Here is a 16,740-nt window from a genome sequence, read left to right as displayed (position 1 = left end):
ACAGCTACTCATAACAGAGCCCTTTAAATATTTATAGCGACTAAGATATCTATATATATTATTTTTCTCAGATGGATTTTTATCACTATTTACTTATTAACGGATTATTTATTTATTAAGAAAATGTTTTACCAGGAAGTAATACATTCAGAGTTACCTCTCGTTTCCAAGTATGTCCTGGGCACAGAGTTATAATGACAAATACATGGTTACATTAAGTGAACAGGGTTATACATTATATATAAAGAAATTGCATGAACAGTTAATGATAATATATGGTATAGGCGTATGTACAGTAACAGTTATAGACCAGTAACTGTAGTAATAAACTACTTCTGCTAAAATGTTAGTACAGTAAGACATCAATTCCTTCACTTTATCAGCTGTTTACATTATCAACTTGGATAAGCTGAAAATGTGTTCTTCATTCATTCATTCATTCATTCATTCAGCTATTCTCAATAAATTTCATTCAGACATTCAGCTGACAAAAATGAACTGAAATGAATTGGTACAAATTGGTTATTAACCATCACCCCTTAAAATGTCTTTTTCTTGCAGCTGAAACTCATGCAGTGCCCAATACAACCATTAATTATACACTGGCAGCTGATGTCGGCCTACTGAGCAGAAATATTAAAATTTTTGGACAGGACTACCCTGGGTGGGACAAAGAATCATTTGGTGCCCGTGTACTCATCAGCTCATTTACCACAAACAATATTGAATATCTAGGTAAAGTGAATACAACAAACTAATTTATGTTTTTTTTATTTATTTATCTATAAAAATGTTTTACCAGGAAGTAATACATTGAGAGATACCTCTCGTTTTAAAGTATGTCCTGTTGAATTGGACATTTTATTGTATGTTGCATTGGATATTTTATTGTAAAAATGATTATTGCACTCATTTTTTCTTAAGGTTTTAGAAAATGAACTCCTGTTGCCTTTGATTGAATCTTCATTGCAAGATATATTGAACTATATATTGAACTATATTATTGAATTATATTATTGAACAATATATTGAACTATATATATATATTGAATATATATATCTATATCTATATATAGATATATATATATATATATATATATATCTATATATAGATATATATATATTCATTATTAGTTATATTGAACTATTTTGTAATTCATAGCTATGGGATGCAATCATATCATCAGTTTATTCTGACTTCTCAAAGAGGGATGGAGTCCCTCAAAATGTTATTATATGCATGACTCCTAGTATTTAGAATGTCCCATTCTAAGTGTAACCTTAAAGCTGCAGTTCAGTCAATATCCTGCATGTGTGTTTTTTTTTAATAAATCAGTTCTGTAGTAAGAAAAAATACTTTTAGCATTTTCTGTTTTTAAAAAAACAACTTTGAAAGACCAATTTTCTTGTATTCTATTTTAACAGCCATTTGCTAAGGCACTACCCCTTCATGTCCTGTCACAAGCTGTGGCACACCCCTTTGTCAGCCCTGCCCTCCCTCTAGCACATGTCAGTGCAGGAGTGCTCATGAATATTCATGAGCTTCCACTCACTGACAGAAGCAAATAAAAACATATGCCATCTCTAAAGATTTTGCCAAATTTCGCTGATCAGTACATGGAGAACGAATTGACTGGCAGCTATACAGTTCTTTAGGTAATTAGAGATTGCCCACATGAAACTATTAAAGTAAAAAAAAAAAAAAAAGACTGAACTGCAGCTTTAATGCCAAAGGAGCTTGCAATTTGCAAAATAACATTTACTCGCCTTCAGCACTGCAGGACTTGCAGCGCTTTCATCTGAAAACAGGTTACATTTTTAAATTCAATTTTATCGTTAGCCACGTGAAATACTTCATCCTTAAGCAAATTCATCTTTTTATGTTCATGTTTTCTAAACTTAATTTTTATTGTGAATGGTTTCTATTTTTGTGAAGGAAGTGCAAGAATCGACAATGTCGAATTTTACCACAGTGGCCAAGAAGGCTACAGAGATGCAACAGACCCAAGATATTCAATAGCGTTCCTCAATCTGGGAGAGGTATCGTGTTTTCTTTATGATTGTTTCAGGCTTGTCTGCATGTATGAGTAGATTACAGTACGCGGGGCACTATATACACAACTCTAGTTATTGCGCTGATACTGTACACATTCAAGAATCTTACAAATGTAAAAATGCTGATATATTTATAATCAAAACAAATTATATTTAGTACAATTTGCAAGCAGTTTTAAAAAAAATTAAAATACAATCAGTGCAGTTACTGAGATGATCAGAGGAAGTAGCAGTTTATACAGTAGCACCTGTAGCCCCGGTCCCCGGCGGCTCCTAGAGACCCCTCTCCTTTGATGCAGCGCGGTCGCGGGTGCCGCCGGAGCCAGCGACGGACCCGCCGGCTGCTTGCAAAGGTGGGGGCCGGAGCAGGGAGCGGTTGGAGCCTTAGGAGGCTCGGCGTCGCACCCGCTAGCGGGGGCCGCCATTGTAGTTGCGCGCGCATACGCCGGGGTCGCGCATGCGCGGAAGAGGCCAGGGAGTTGCGGCAGCCATTGAGGGGTTGCGCATGCGCAGTGGATTCGCGCACGCGGCCCCAGTATAGAAACAGCCTCCACGGGACTACAATTCCCAGGAGACTTAGGGGGGAAGGTACCAGGTGCCCCAGAGTAGCCAATAGAGCTGGAGGATTACCCTGCCGAGAGAAGGGATACATTTTGCGGGGTTTGGAGGAGAGAGTCAGTTGGCGCCAGGAGAAGCTAGGGGAAGGAGGTAGGGTGCAGGAGTCAGTGACTCCCTGCATTAGGCCAGCAGCCCCCAAGGCCCCAGCTAGCCCTGAGTCACCGAGTAGTGTGAGTTGTGTCAGGGACAGGCCCCAGGTTAGGGACCCTGCCCCTTCCTATCCAGAGTCAGTTAGGGACCCAGCAGACGCTGCGCGTCCATCCAGAGGTTTGGGCTCAGACCTTCGCTGTCGCTGCAGCAGCCATCCGGGTGGGATCGCCCCGGACGGTAGTTTCTTGTACAAAGCCGACATCCGGATCCTTTGTGAAGTTCTGTGGCAGGCCCGGGCACCGGAGTGCCCGGCAGGTAATCAACAAGTGCACCAACGAGTCATATCATATTCACACGGGACATAGTGGCTGCGCAGTCACACATATTTATCTCACTTGAGGGTGGGGTAATACTGTGTGGGGTTACTGGACACTGGGTGGGATCATCTGGTGGAGGTGGAGGTAGCGTCCTGCGAGACGCAGTAGTTAGTGTCTCCTCTAGGGAGGGACACCTGTTGATTATATGCAAAAGTACGGTTCCGATGCTCACAAGTAAAGTCATTGGTTGTTTTACATACTGTGCGTGGAGTGATATATATAGTGTCCTGCGAGGAACCACTCCCACTCTGGTGGGAGCCATCGCAGGTGGAGGCGCTGCACCACGTATGAGATTATTCATATTGTCATACGTGCCCCAGGCTCTCCGTGGCGGAGGCTTAGGCCTCCTGTGAGCCTAACAGGTAAAGCACCACACTGGGTAATGCATATAGATCCCCTCATATACACCCTATCTGCGATTAGGGGGGGGGATATGGGTTACACCCCCTATAAAGATGGTGTGAGATTCAGTGATTTGCTGCTGAATGCCATTTCTATAGCGAAGCTAAATAATTCAAGATTCTGAATGAGGAGTTGATCTGAGATGCATCATATAAACCTGAAATGCAATAGTTGGGATGTGATTTCTAATGTTCGACCTTTGCTGCAGACTCTTCTAGACACAATCTGAAATCTGAAAAAGAAAGAACAGGGGTGGGGGGGGGGTGAGCCCAAAACAAATGGAAGTGCAAAATCAGAGAGAGCACTAACAAATCAACAATGATGATGAAAATAAAAGCATATGATAAATAATATAATCTATTGACGTACTCACACTGTCATGTGTGGTACTGAATCCCTAAAATAGTTTATTTTCTCTACTCCTACTCCTTCTTTTCTCTGCTCCTTCACTGCAGCCGTCAGCTAATGCTCCCTTCCCGGTTCGTCACAGGTATAGCCTCAGAGGTGTTAACTTCAGTAATATACAATCTGAAATCTGTTGTGTTATAGCATATATACAGTAATCCAGTGAAGTGTATGCAATGTTTGACTCCTCCAGTAGTAGTTGTGTAAATGTACCTTTCTGTATGTATTTTTAAGGTAGCTGAAAACACGTCCTATGTTAAAGGCTGTTCCTTCCATAATGGATTTGCGCCGGCAATTGGCGTTTTTGGAACAAATGGACTGGATATTGATGACAATGTTATTCATTTTACTGTAGGAGAAGGTAAAGCACACAATGTAATTATTTGTCTTGTGCACCAGAAACATGTCTGCTACAGTATACCGGTGTAAATATATTTATTCCAGCCAAAGCAGACATTATTACTCGCGCTGGTGCCTCGCATCCGGACATACACAACGCGCCAGTGGGAGAAGCAACTATTGTTTTTGATCAGCCGAGTGTGCGAAGGGGGTGGGGCTAATGTGCTATTTCACCGGCACTAGCTCTATTCATGTGAATAACACTCAAATTTTCTTCTTCAGCTCGGGCAAGGTATATTCACAGCAAATAAAATAAGGAAGCAATGAAAGAAAGAGCATCATTATAATTATTTGAGGGTTTACCGATCAGTCAGCAAAGTGAACAAGGAATGCACACGTTATTTTCTTAGATAAATCTGTATTTAAATATTGTATTGTCCCTAGATTTAGCATTTACATAAATTGAAGAAGAAAATATGGAAGGCAGTATGAAAATGTACAGGTTTACAATACTCTAACGAGCTTATTCTACGTGAGCCGGAGAGACCGATCGAGAGGTTTTGGGCCAAAATTCCACATTGACTTCATTGGGCGCTTCAGCTGAAATAAAACATGTCCCTAAGTAACAAATGACAAGACAGAAGCAGTGCGGTTGAAGGATAATGAGCTGCATTTAAGACTTAGTGTAATTGGTTTAGAATTTGTGTTCATGCATAATGTAAAATCACTACAGTATTTACATGTTTTTTTCCCTATTAGATTATTTTCCCAGTGTCTTGTCGCTGTACTGATTGAAGTTAAAAAAAAGTTTCTTGTTTTTGAACTTTTTTTTTTTAACATTACAAACCCCAGAAAAAAATTAGGAATACATGCAGATGTGTACATCAGAATTGATATTTTAAAAAAAAGTAAGAATGGCCACATTCGCGGTTACGAAATCTGAACTCGGTAAACGACATGGTTTTTTTTTCAGAAGAACAAATGTTTTTGTTTTTGTTTTTTATTAACTTTTGCAAAATTTTCAAAGTTTGAAAAACTTCACCCACATTTTAAAAACTATTTCAGTTTTTTTTACAAAGCAAAAACAAACACCAATTGAGTTTCATCAGAGCCAAAATAAAAACAAATAAGAACCAAAACACACGTCAATACCCACCGTTAAAAGAAATCACGTCATGCAATGAAATGTAACCCCACCCTCCCCCAATAACAAATACAGTAAATAATCAAAATAACCCAAGAGCTGACACCCCTGCAGGATATCCATCATTTTGGACACACAGTACTATATACTTTACAAATAAAAAGCTTTGCCTGAAATTTTGAATGTCTTGTGTGTAAAGTCAACAGTTTTGTAGTTCCTATGTTGGGTTCCTGTGGGTGAAGTTGGCCACCTCTACTGTAGCCGGCACCATTTTTTTTCAAACATCATTATCATCATAAATAATGCTTTCCTTTTTTTCATAATTTTCATAAAATAATATCTCTTCCCTTTCCTGGTTATCTGTTGAAATTATTTTTATTCTTCCTACAGTACCTTCATCAAAGAGAAATTCGTGTTTTGATTTACGATTCTTTAGAAAGCGAATATTGCCCTTTCTCTTTTAGGGATCAGAATATGGGGAGAACGTATAAGAGTTCGAAGAAACCTTGTTGCCCTTGCCATTTGGCCATCAACCTATCAAGACAGAGAAGAGACAAACAACTTACAATTGTGGCATGCTGGAATAGAGGTTGTTCGGTTATACAGAGTACCACATGTGTAGATCAGGGGTTCTCAACTCCTATCCAGTCGAAGACTGAGCCTCTGATTGAGCCAGCTGTGCTGGAGCTGGGATATCCTTAAAACTGGAATGGAGTTGAGAACCCCTGGTATAGATAATAAAAAAAAAATTCCAACAAGAATCATACTAACATGGACACAAAGAAACATAAAATACTGATGCAGTAAAAAAAAAAAAGTAGATTATAATATCATCTACAGTAGAAAGAATAAGGTTACTACTTATATATAACTCAGAATTCCATACACTTTCCCATCAATTACATCATACATCACATCACATCACAACATACATCAACACAATTCTACAGTTATGAAAATATGAACTTGCAGTACTTAAATGTCCCTGATTGCATCTTTGTAAACAGTAAATTAGTCCCATTACAACTGTTGCAAAAAATTGAACAAGATAATTGTAATCAATTTTGTTTCCCTTCCTTACAGATCAATAAAGGCACTGGCATAGTATTACAGAACAATATTGTTGCTGGATTTGAAAGAGTTGGATACCGTATTAGGGGTGAAGCTTGCACAGGTAGGATATCAAAGTCCCTTTTGATTTCACAACAATGTTCGGATTTAGTAGCACTCCCTTTGGTAGTTTGAAATTAATTTAAGATTACTAGACCTAGAGACTAATATACAAACATTACAAAGATAACCACATGTAGCTGATTCCTCCTTTTTGAAAGTAGACATAATTTTGTACTGTATATGACATGGGAGTGCAGAGAAGAGCCAACAAATTAATTAAGGGGATGGACAATCTGGCTTCTGAGGAGAGGCTAGCTAAATTAGATTTATTTACATTTGAAAAGATATGTCTAATAGGGGATATGCTAACTACTGTATATACAAATATATTCGGGAGTAGTAAAAGGAGCTTTCAAAAGATCTATTGATCACAAGGGCAGTACAAAGGACTCAGGGCCATCCCTTAAGGTTGGAGGAAAGGAGATTTCACCAGCAACAAAGGAAAGGGTTCTTTATAGTAAGGGCAGTTAAAATGTGGAATTCATTACTCATGGAGACTGTATACAAAATAATAAACATGGGAAGGATGTTGAGTAATCTGATTGCCAATTCTTAGAGTCAGGAAGGAATTTATGTTTCCCCCTATGAGACATCATTGGATGATATATCACTGGGGTTTTTTTTTGCTTGCCTTCCTCTGGATCAATATACTGTAAGTATGGATATACTGTAGAATAAAGTATATGTCGTCAACATTTAGCATAGGTTAAACTTGATGGACGCATGTCTTTTTTTAATCTTATCTACTATGTAACTATATAACTATGGTTCTGTAGATGAGAGTAATCCCAATGAAGAATGGTTCAACAATGAAGCACATGGAGGATTATTTGGAGTATATATGAATGAAGATGGCCTTCCAGGGTGTTCTCTTATAAGAAGATTTACACTGTGGAAATGCTGGGATTACGGCATTTACTTCCAGGTGATGTGTGATTCTATTTAGCAATTTGTTTGCCTTTTTAGGACTGTGATTGTAATACTATTCTTCCATTAAATATTACTTTACAGACACAAGAAAGTGTGAAGGTCTCTGAAGTAGTTCTTGCAGACAATGGAATGGGAGTTCTTTCTATCATTTACACTCCTCCTGCAACCTCTCATGAGATGTCCAACAAAACTGTTAAAATCTTGGTAAGAACTTAAATAATTTAATAATAAGGATTAGTACTTTTGCTATTCTTTTATTTCTTGAAATTATGGTGACAACGTTTTACGAGAACCAGGTATATAAAGTACAGTGACTCAGGACTGAATTATGATCATACGTATGTTGGGAGTTACCCATTCTTAAGTGGAATACACAGTGGAGTTTAACAGGGAGTTCAACAGAAGTGGAACAAGTGGATAACTGCTAACCTACTGGCCCTGAATTCTGGAGTTGAACTGCGCTGGAAAGGAGGACCTTTTCTATCAAAGTCTCAAGAAGACACAGCACTCTTCACACTAGAGCTCCACCATTCATATATTGGAATGATAACATCTTGCACTTTGCCCTTATCCTAACTCCATTTTCAGTGCCCAGCTCTCAACGCTGAACTTGCAGTACTACCACTGCCATACCTCCTTTTCTATTTCTATTTTCTCTAACCTCACCTTTTATTTTTCTTCTTCAAACTACTGTAGACCTTTCTTTCTACCATCCTCATTAAGTCTCTAACTCCATTCATATATCTCTCTCCTTTATTCTCTATTTCTCAGTTCACATGAACTTCTTTCCTATCAGCGCTTCTTGACTCCACTCCGCAATACATGCTTCACTAATACACACACCTATAAATTCTCCTCACACATTCGCTTTCTTTACATGCTTCTCCTTCTTGCTTCTGGGGACATCTTTCCCAATCCTGGTCCCCATCTTATCTCTACATGCTCTCGTCCTCGCCTACCACATACAACTTGTAATCCTCATGGTGTTAACCCCTCCTATCTCATACCCATCCCCTGTCGACCTCCCTCCTCTCTCCTGTGCCCTTTGGAATGCTCGCTCCCTTTTTTAACAAGTTCCTCTCTGTACATGACTTATTTCTCTCTCACTCTCTGCTCCTCTTTGCTATAACTGAGATTTGACTCACTCCGTCTGCACTGGAAGCTGCCCTCTTCTATGGTTGCCTTTCTTTCTCCCACACTCTGCCCTCTCTCAGGCTAAACAAACCTACTTTTCTTCACTAATCAATAATCAATGCTCACAAGTCTAAGCCACACCGACTCTTCTCTGTCTTTGACTCTCTACTCAGACCACCGTCCGTCACCTGTTTTACTTCCTCCATTTCACCTCAGGACTTTGCTATTTAAAGACAAAGGTGGATGGAGAGGTGGATCTCCGCAATTTTTCTCTTTACACACTCTCTCTAGGTGACCTTATCACATCTCTTGGGTTCAAATATCACCTCTATGCTGATGACACACAAATTTACTGTTCATTCCCTGACCTTACACCTTTTGTACATTCCAAAGTCTCTGAATGTCTCTTCGCTATATCATCCTGGATGGCCCTCCGCCGACTCAAATTTAACATGTCCAAGATGGAGCTCCTCATACTTACTGCCAAGCCTGGCCCTCTTCTACATTACTGCTGGCAGTACTATCATATATTCAGTATCCCAAGCACGCTGGTTAGGGGTCACACTTGACCTCTCCCTCACATTCTACTCTCACATTCACAATGTAGCTAAAACCTGTAGTTTTTTCCTTTGTAACATTGAAAAGATACGCCCTTTCCTCTGTCGCTCTACTGCTCAAACTCTACGGCAGGCCCTCATTATCCCCCATCTAGACTATTGTAACCTTCTACTGTCTGGCCTTCCTGCCTCTCACCTGTCTCCCCTACAATCTATCGTAAACGCTGCTTCTAGAATCACTTTACTCTCTCCTAAATCTGTCTCAGTGTCTTTCCTGCTAAAGTCCCTTTCCTGGCTTACTATTAAGCGCTGTATCACTTACAAAATTCTCCTCCTCTCTTTTAAGGCTATGCACGCTTCTGTCCCTCCTTACATCTCAGCCCTAATTTCTCGCTATACACCTGCCCGACTCTTGCATTCTACTCAAGAATGTCTTCTCTCTACCCCCTTTTGTATCTAAAGCCCTCTCCCGCCTAAAACCTTTTTCACTCACTGCGCCCCACTTCTGGAATGCACTTCCCCTCAATATCCAACTGGCACTCTCTCTCTCCACCTTTATGACCTGTCTTAAAACACACTTTTTTAATGAAGCTCTGCTGGCTGATTCTATAGATTTTATATGCACTGACCTTGGCCCCTTGCAGATGCACTTACTATAACACCCTCCTTCTGTCTCTGTAAATTCTTCCTACTTACCACTTCGATTGTAAGCTCCTTGTGGCAGGGACTGCTTTTCCTATTGTTTTATATCTGAAGCGCTTATTCCCATTATGTGTTATAATATTATGTCACGTTTATTACTGCTGTAACGCACTATATACTTAGATGGCACTATACTGGTGGCCTCGCTATCCGACGTTTCACTTTACGATGGATGGCATATCCGACGCTTTACAATGCAACCCTATGGGCCGTTTTCCGACGCCTGAATGCGTCGCCTGAATGCATTATCCGACGCTCACCACCACTCATTAACATGGGACTCACTTTACAACGGTTTCACAATCCAACACTATTTCCAGAACAGATTCCGTTGGATAACCGAGGACTGCCTGTATAAATAAAGATATACATACAGTACATACCAAACCATTAACCAGCCTGTAGTAGGGAATACATTTATTTAAGAATGACAGTAGGAGGAAGGCAGTGAAATGCTACAAAAAATTGAGTGATTGTGGCTTTTGCTTTAGCAACCACATACGTATGTACTTTTAAATTCATAGTTATTTTCCTTATTTGAGTTAAAATGTCATACATATTCCCAAAATGATACATTGTTATTTTTGTTCTGATATATATATATATATATATATATATATATATATATATATATATATATATATATATATAACATCTTCTCAGTGCTGAATATGATGTGACTGCTTCTTAGTTGACTGTTAAGAACCCATATTAGTAAAAGCAATGAGCTAATAAGACATGTTTTCTATTTTTCAGAATTCTTTGCTTGTAGGAAGCAGTCCAAACTTCAAATGTGATGATGTGTTGACAGTCAGTGATCCCAATATCAAACTTAGTCTTGACCACCGTGGCTCCAGGCCTTTGACAGGTAATGGCAGAATCTATTGGAGGGTAGAAAAAATGAACCTGTTTCCTCAATTTTTTGTTAACTGGCATCTATTCAAACATCAACTAAGTCTGCCTGCAGTCTACTCCAGCAGCAAAGGGGTTACATTTAGTCGCGATGTAATACCATCCAAATCCATCAGAAAAATAAGTGTAGAAATGTACAGATTACAATTATGTGGACATTTTTACACCAGTTGTAATTTACAAACCAAAAAGTCATTGCAGATGTAACGGGTATTCCCCCCCCCCCAATCGCAGATATAGTGTGGGGTGCAAGGGAACATACAAGGTTACCATAGGTGTGGTGCACTACCTGTTGGCTCGCAGGAGGGCTGAGCTTCCGCCACGGGGAACCTGGGGCAATTATACTAGGGATACTCACTTACAACGATGCAGCGCCTCCACCTGCGATGGCTCCCACCAGAGGGGGAGTGGTTCCTCGCAGGACAATCAATAATACGATACACAGTGATTTATATATTAACTAATACCATTTACTGGGAACAGCATATAACACATCATCACATCAATACCATAACATATCAGAACAGGTGTCCCTCTCTCTCGAGGAGACACTTACTGCGACGTCCAGCAGGACGCTTCCCCAACACCAGGTGATCTCACCCAGTGTCCAAAGAACCCCACCCAATGTCCCGCACTCTTGCAGAGAGAGTCAATGGGTGACTGCGCAGTCACTATTTATACTAAGGGCCCGTTGGTGCACTTGTGTATTAGATAGTACCTGCCGAGCACTCCCGTGCTCAGATCTCCAACTGGCTTCACAAAGGATCCGTCGTGTGATGGTTCCGTCTGATCCTACACCGGACTCCTTTATACGCGCGGACCGCCAGGGCGATCCCACTCTGGAATAGTCTCTGTGGACCCCAACTTGGATCCGAACCTCGTAGCAGGAACCACAGCGTCCGCTGTGTCCCTGTCTAATCTACCCTACCGTGACAGGATCCCTAACATAGGACCTGTCCCTACAGCACTAAGTGACACGCGCTATACTATAGGGCGTCCCTACAGCACAGCAACCTGTAATGGCTTTAGGGGAAGCTCCTAGGGGCCTACAGGGGTTAATAGCCTGCCCCACTCCCCTAACTCTTCCCAGCCCTGACGGTTACTAAACTAATCCCAGTGCCTGCAGCAACAAGCTGTGACCCACTGGATGCTGGCAGCCAACGTGCTGCGCAACAAGGTGCCTGCCCGTCAGACCTCACAGCACTGACTCTGACAAGGCAGCACTACACTAAGGGCAGCGTCCCTATCTTGGGCCTCCCTCAGCACTTACCCACTAATCTAGTGGGGAGTTGGGGCCTACCTGGGGTGTGGGTACCTATATAGGTGCAGGAGCTGCTCTCGCTCCCCGCACCCTTCCTTCCCTCACAGCTCCCTGACTCCAACTCACTTACTGATAACTATCAGCGCATGCAGCAACACCATGCAACTTAACACTAAGTCCGCTGCTGCCTTTCTTCCCTTCTGTTCCCCAGCTCCCACTAATGCAAGTGACAGGGTCCCTAACCTGAGGGCTGTCCCTGGGAACATGAGAATCTGCCAGCTCTATTGGCTTCAATGCTGCCTGTGACAAAGGTGAAAGTGCAGTCCCCTGAGGCTGCTGGGAATTGTAGTCCTTGGCAAAGCTCTTTTATATGGGTACCGTGTGTGCGATCTTTACTGCGCATTGGCGAAGCTCGCGCCAAAACCAAGAGGGCGGTGCCCGCTGGGAGAAGTCGCCGTCCCCTTCCCCCACTGCCACAGGGGTAAGGCAGGGGGCAAAGGAAAATCAGGGGAGCCGGGGTGACCCCCTTACACTCTCCCCCTGGTGAAAATACCAACGTCCCCGCTTGGAGAACAGCGTCACATTACAGAAAGTTACACAATAAAAATGCATTGCATAAACAGTACAACGTAACATATTGACTGTAACATCACTGATACATGGCATATCACACACAGTAATACCCGAAGCCAGCTGAGTGTTAACTGCTTGCTGAGACCATTTGTGGGGTGCCCCTAACTTATCATGTGGGGGTACCTCACTTTTGCGTCCGTGAGCCTCCCCCAGAAAATTCTCTTGAAGAGCACACTCTGGGGTGACAGTCACCGGTTCCTCGCTACTTCCTCCCCCTGGTGGAAGGAATAGCACAGTGGTACCTCTGTAGGCCGGACTGGCCGTTGTAGGGCACATGGGCCCACAGCATCTGGATGTACTGCAACTGAGGTAGGTGATTCTTTGTCTCCAACTTCACTGGAGTGTTCTGCCGGCTGGCGCATCACCACGAGTGGCTGGTCGCTGGAATCACTGAAAGAAGATGGGAGTACAGACACCTTACCCTGTGATTCCTCTGTCTCCTCTGTATTACTGCTGGGGTGGTTCGCTGGTAGGCGCATCGCCACCGATGGTTCGTCCTTTTCCGTAGCTGGCTGGGCCTCAGTTCTTCCCGCTTGGTTGCAACGTGGAACTAGGGCAGCCTTGTCTGTCAGCTCCTCCACCGCCGTGGTTGAGGTAGAGCAGTTAACAACATCTTCATCTCTGGGTTCTGCCATCTGAGATTCCTGCTTGGGATCTGGGACTGTAGACTGCAGCAGCAGAGGCTTTAGAAACTGTGCTCCGCAACAAGCACACTTGGGACCCCAGGTCGGTTTGCCACCTGGGAAGTCACACTGGTCACAAACACATCTTATGCACCCGTCATCTGCCACCACTGCCACCCGCCATTCTATTGTTAGCCTAAAGGGGTTAAAGTCCATACCACCAGATAGATTCAAATCCTTTTGTAGGCACGGGCACAGAAGAAAGGGTATTTTCCCTCCTTTTGTCCGCCATGCTCCATACAACTGCGGGTGTGTTTCTCAACATATTGTACTGTCTTTAGTGGGAACAGCGGTTGCTGATCGCTGTTCACGGAGCTTGCTCCCCCTGGTGGACTGTAAAGGAGGGACACGCTCTATCACTGAGTGGGTCTGGCTATGCACTGAGTCACTCACATTGCGGGGGCGGAGCTCTGGTTTTCCCACCAGTCCTGGGCAGATTTTTGCAACACAAGTTAGTGCAGGCTTGCAGTCAGCAGCACGTGTGCTCCCCGGCTTTGGCGGGAGACGCCATTTTAGGTCTGACTTACTGGGTGAGGGAGCCTCCATTTTGGTCTCAGTTCTGTTAACTACACTGCAGCTTTTTGCATAGATCGTGAGACAGTCCCCTGCGGAGGACTCGGGTAAGGTTAATACATGGGGAACAGTCTCTAAGCATATGTCACGCGCGGTGAACAGGAGATAGGTAATCCCCCGGCCGTCAGTATCCAGCCTATAGTCTGTCACCCGGGCAGTGGCCAATTCCGGGCAAGTTCTTACTTGTGCGCGCATTGTGGACAAGGCCGTATCATTGGATACTCCGGCCACTACAAACACGCGCCTTGGGGATAATTGCCGCGCTAAGGCCCAGTCATTGACGTCTTGCTGTGACGGCACCGACATGATGAAAAATATGAATCGGACAATTTAGAAAAAAAATGGAACAGGGCACCTCAGGTCTATCTCAGCAGCGCCTCCAAATGTAACGGGTATTCCCCCCCCCAATCGCAGATCTGATGTGGGTGCAAGGAACATACGGTGTTACCATAGGTGTGGTGCATTACCTGTTGGCTCACAGGAGGGCTGAGCTTCCGCCACGGGGAACCTGGGGTAATTATACTAGGGGTGATCACTTACAACATCTTCTCGGTACAGCGCCTCCACCTGCGATGGCTCCCACCAGAGGGGGAGTGGTTCCTCGCAGGACAATCACAATAATAATCACGTAGACAGCATGTATATTAACTATATGACTTTACTAACATGCATGGAGAATATCATCACATTTACCTAACATCATAACCTGTTAACCTTATCACCTCAAGCCCAATGTCTGGTGTTCCCACCCAGTGTCCTGTAATCCCCCACACCCAATGTCCCGTACTCCTACGGAGGTAGTGGGTGACTGCGCAGTCACTAAATTATCTGTTAGGCCTGTTGGTGCACATGTGTAGAAATACCTTCCGAGCACTCCGATGCTCGGGCCTGCAACACTCTTCTCAAAGGGTCAGACGTGCGATGCATCCGTCTGATCTTTTCCAGGTACTTCTCCAGGAACCCCAACGAGGGTCCCACCGCTTCACGGTAACAGCAACCGAATCACGGGAACAGCAGCCGCCGCTATCCCTGTCTATCCCTAACTTGACAGGAACCCTAACCTAGGGCCTGTCCCTGATGAACCGCAACCTGGGGTGGCTTGGGGAAATCTCCTAGGGCCTGTAGAGTAATACCCTGCCCACTCCCCCTAGCTACGCAAGTCCCTAATCCTCTCTAACATATAGCTACTCCTAACACCTAGCTACTAACTCCCAGATACTAACAGCCTGCAGCAGACACACAGCTAACACCGTCAGCCTGCAGACATCCACACACGCTGCACGCACTGTGCCCAGCACATGCAGCGACAACACACAGCAACCAATCCTACATACACCATACACTGGAGAGGGAGAGCCTATCTGGGGCCTAAGGGGTTAAGCGTCTGCCTACACCCCTAACGAGGCCCACTAACAACTGACTAACGTGAGTGACAGGGTCCCTTACTCTAGGGCATCCCTGGCAACACTCACTATATGGGATAACTAGAGCTATCTTGGGCCAAGGGAGTGCTGGCTAGTACAGGGGATCCCTCTCTCCCATACCCTACCTCCTTCCCTTGTCTGCCTCCTTGCTCTGCTTCTTCCTGACTGACACGTAGCTCCAGCCCGCCAAATGTATCTATCTCCCTCCAGGGCAGTCCTACAGCCCTATTGGCTCCTATCAGGCACCTGGTGCCTGTCTCGCTATGCCCCATGGGAATTGTAGTCCCATGGAGCCTAAAAGCACATAGGGACCGCGTGCGCGCCTTTCCTGCGCATGCGCGAACAGCTAAAGGCCGCCTCACTGTCTCCCTACCTCTCGTGCGATTCTTCCTTGACTTGAAGTTCCCTCCGCGCATGCGCGAGCTGCTCGGGGGCCTCTGGCTCTTAATATCCTCTGCGCATGCGCAACGCGCAGAGCAATGGCGCCGCCAGGATTACCGAGCCGCCGGGACCTTAGCGACGCGACCGCGGCCATAGCAACGGCCCGATCGCGTCCCCGGCAACCGGCAACCTGCAGGGAAGACGTGCTGCTCCCTCCTCGGCCCCACCCTCCGGAATGGCCGTCGGGTCTGCCGCTTGCCTCCGGCAGCACCCGACATCGCTCCGGGCCACAGAGGTTCCCGGGGGGGTCGCAGGGAGAAAAAGGTGACCTGGCTACACTGATATGAAATGTGAAAAGAAGAAAACAGACAAGTTTCACCTGCGCTCTAGGGGAGTCCACTCGTTAGTCCCTCCGGCGCTGGCATCCCGCATCAGGTCCCGGAAGATAGAAAGTCTCTGGGCGGTGCTCTCCGTGAACCAGCCACCTCCTCCGACGGCGGATGCCAGACACGGAAGGAAGGTGTGGAGCTGGAAAGCTGTGAAGCTTTTTGAAAGTGGCGGCAAAGTGACGGACGCAAAGACACGCGAGACTGTCTAACTTCCGGGATCTGGTGCAGGATGCCAGCGCCGGAGGAACTGATGAGCGGACTCCCATAGAGCACTGATGAAACCTGTTTAACATTGAGGTTCCCATACCCGCACTCTACCACGCCTGTCAATGTTTTCTCACATGTAAGTTGGTCATATTGTTTTTATTTGGTGGTAATAGATAATACAGCTGAACCCCGTTATAACCCAGTGCTCGGGGTACACATTATAGAAGGATCGCGTTAACCGGGATTATGAAATGGCCGCCATGCGAGGACATTTTTTTTTTTATAACATTCAATGCTTTATTGCTAACGGGCACGCACACGCGCACACATGCACACGTGCACACACGTCCC

The 16,740-nt window shown here is 44.2% G+C and overlaps 1 protein-coding gene across 4 annotated transcripts in view; it reads left to right on the top strand.

Moving 5' to 3' along the window:
* Positions 1-16,740, top strand: part of PKHD1L1 (PKHD1 like 1) — a 210,357-nt gene that overhangs the window by 158,980 nt on the left and 34,637 nt on the right. For all 4 annotated transcript variants that reach the window (XM_075582424.1, XM_075582423.1, XM_075582425.1 and 1 more), the window contains 8 exons: positions 562-735; positions 1,937-2,040; positions 4,182-4,308; positions 5,895-6,019; positions 6,514-6,604; positions 7,380-7,528; positions 7,615-7,737; positions 10,683-10,794. In XM_075582424.1, coding sequence (XP_075438539.1) covers positions 562-735; positions 1,937-2,040; positions 4,182-4,308; positions 5,895-6,019; positions 6,514-6,604; positions 7,380-7,528; positions 7,615-7,737; positions 10,683-10,794 — 1,005 coding nt within the window. The remainder of the gene's footprint in view (positions 1-561; positions 736-1,936; positions 2,041-4,181; positions 4,309-5,894; positions 6,020-6,513; positions 6,605-7,379; positions 7,529-7,614; positions 7,738-10,682; positions 10,795-16,740) is intronic.

Source organism: Ascaphus truei, chromosome 2 (genome assembly GCF_040206685.1).
Source record: "Ascaphus truei isolate aAscTru1 chromosome 2, aAscTru1.hap1, whole genome shotgun sequence".
NCBI lineage: Eukaryota > Metazoa > Chordata > Amphibia > Anura > Ascaphidae > Ascaphus > Ascaphus truei.
This window is presented reverse-complemented; position numbering and strand designations above follow the sequence as displayed.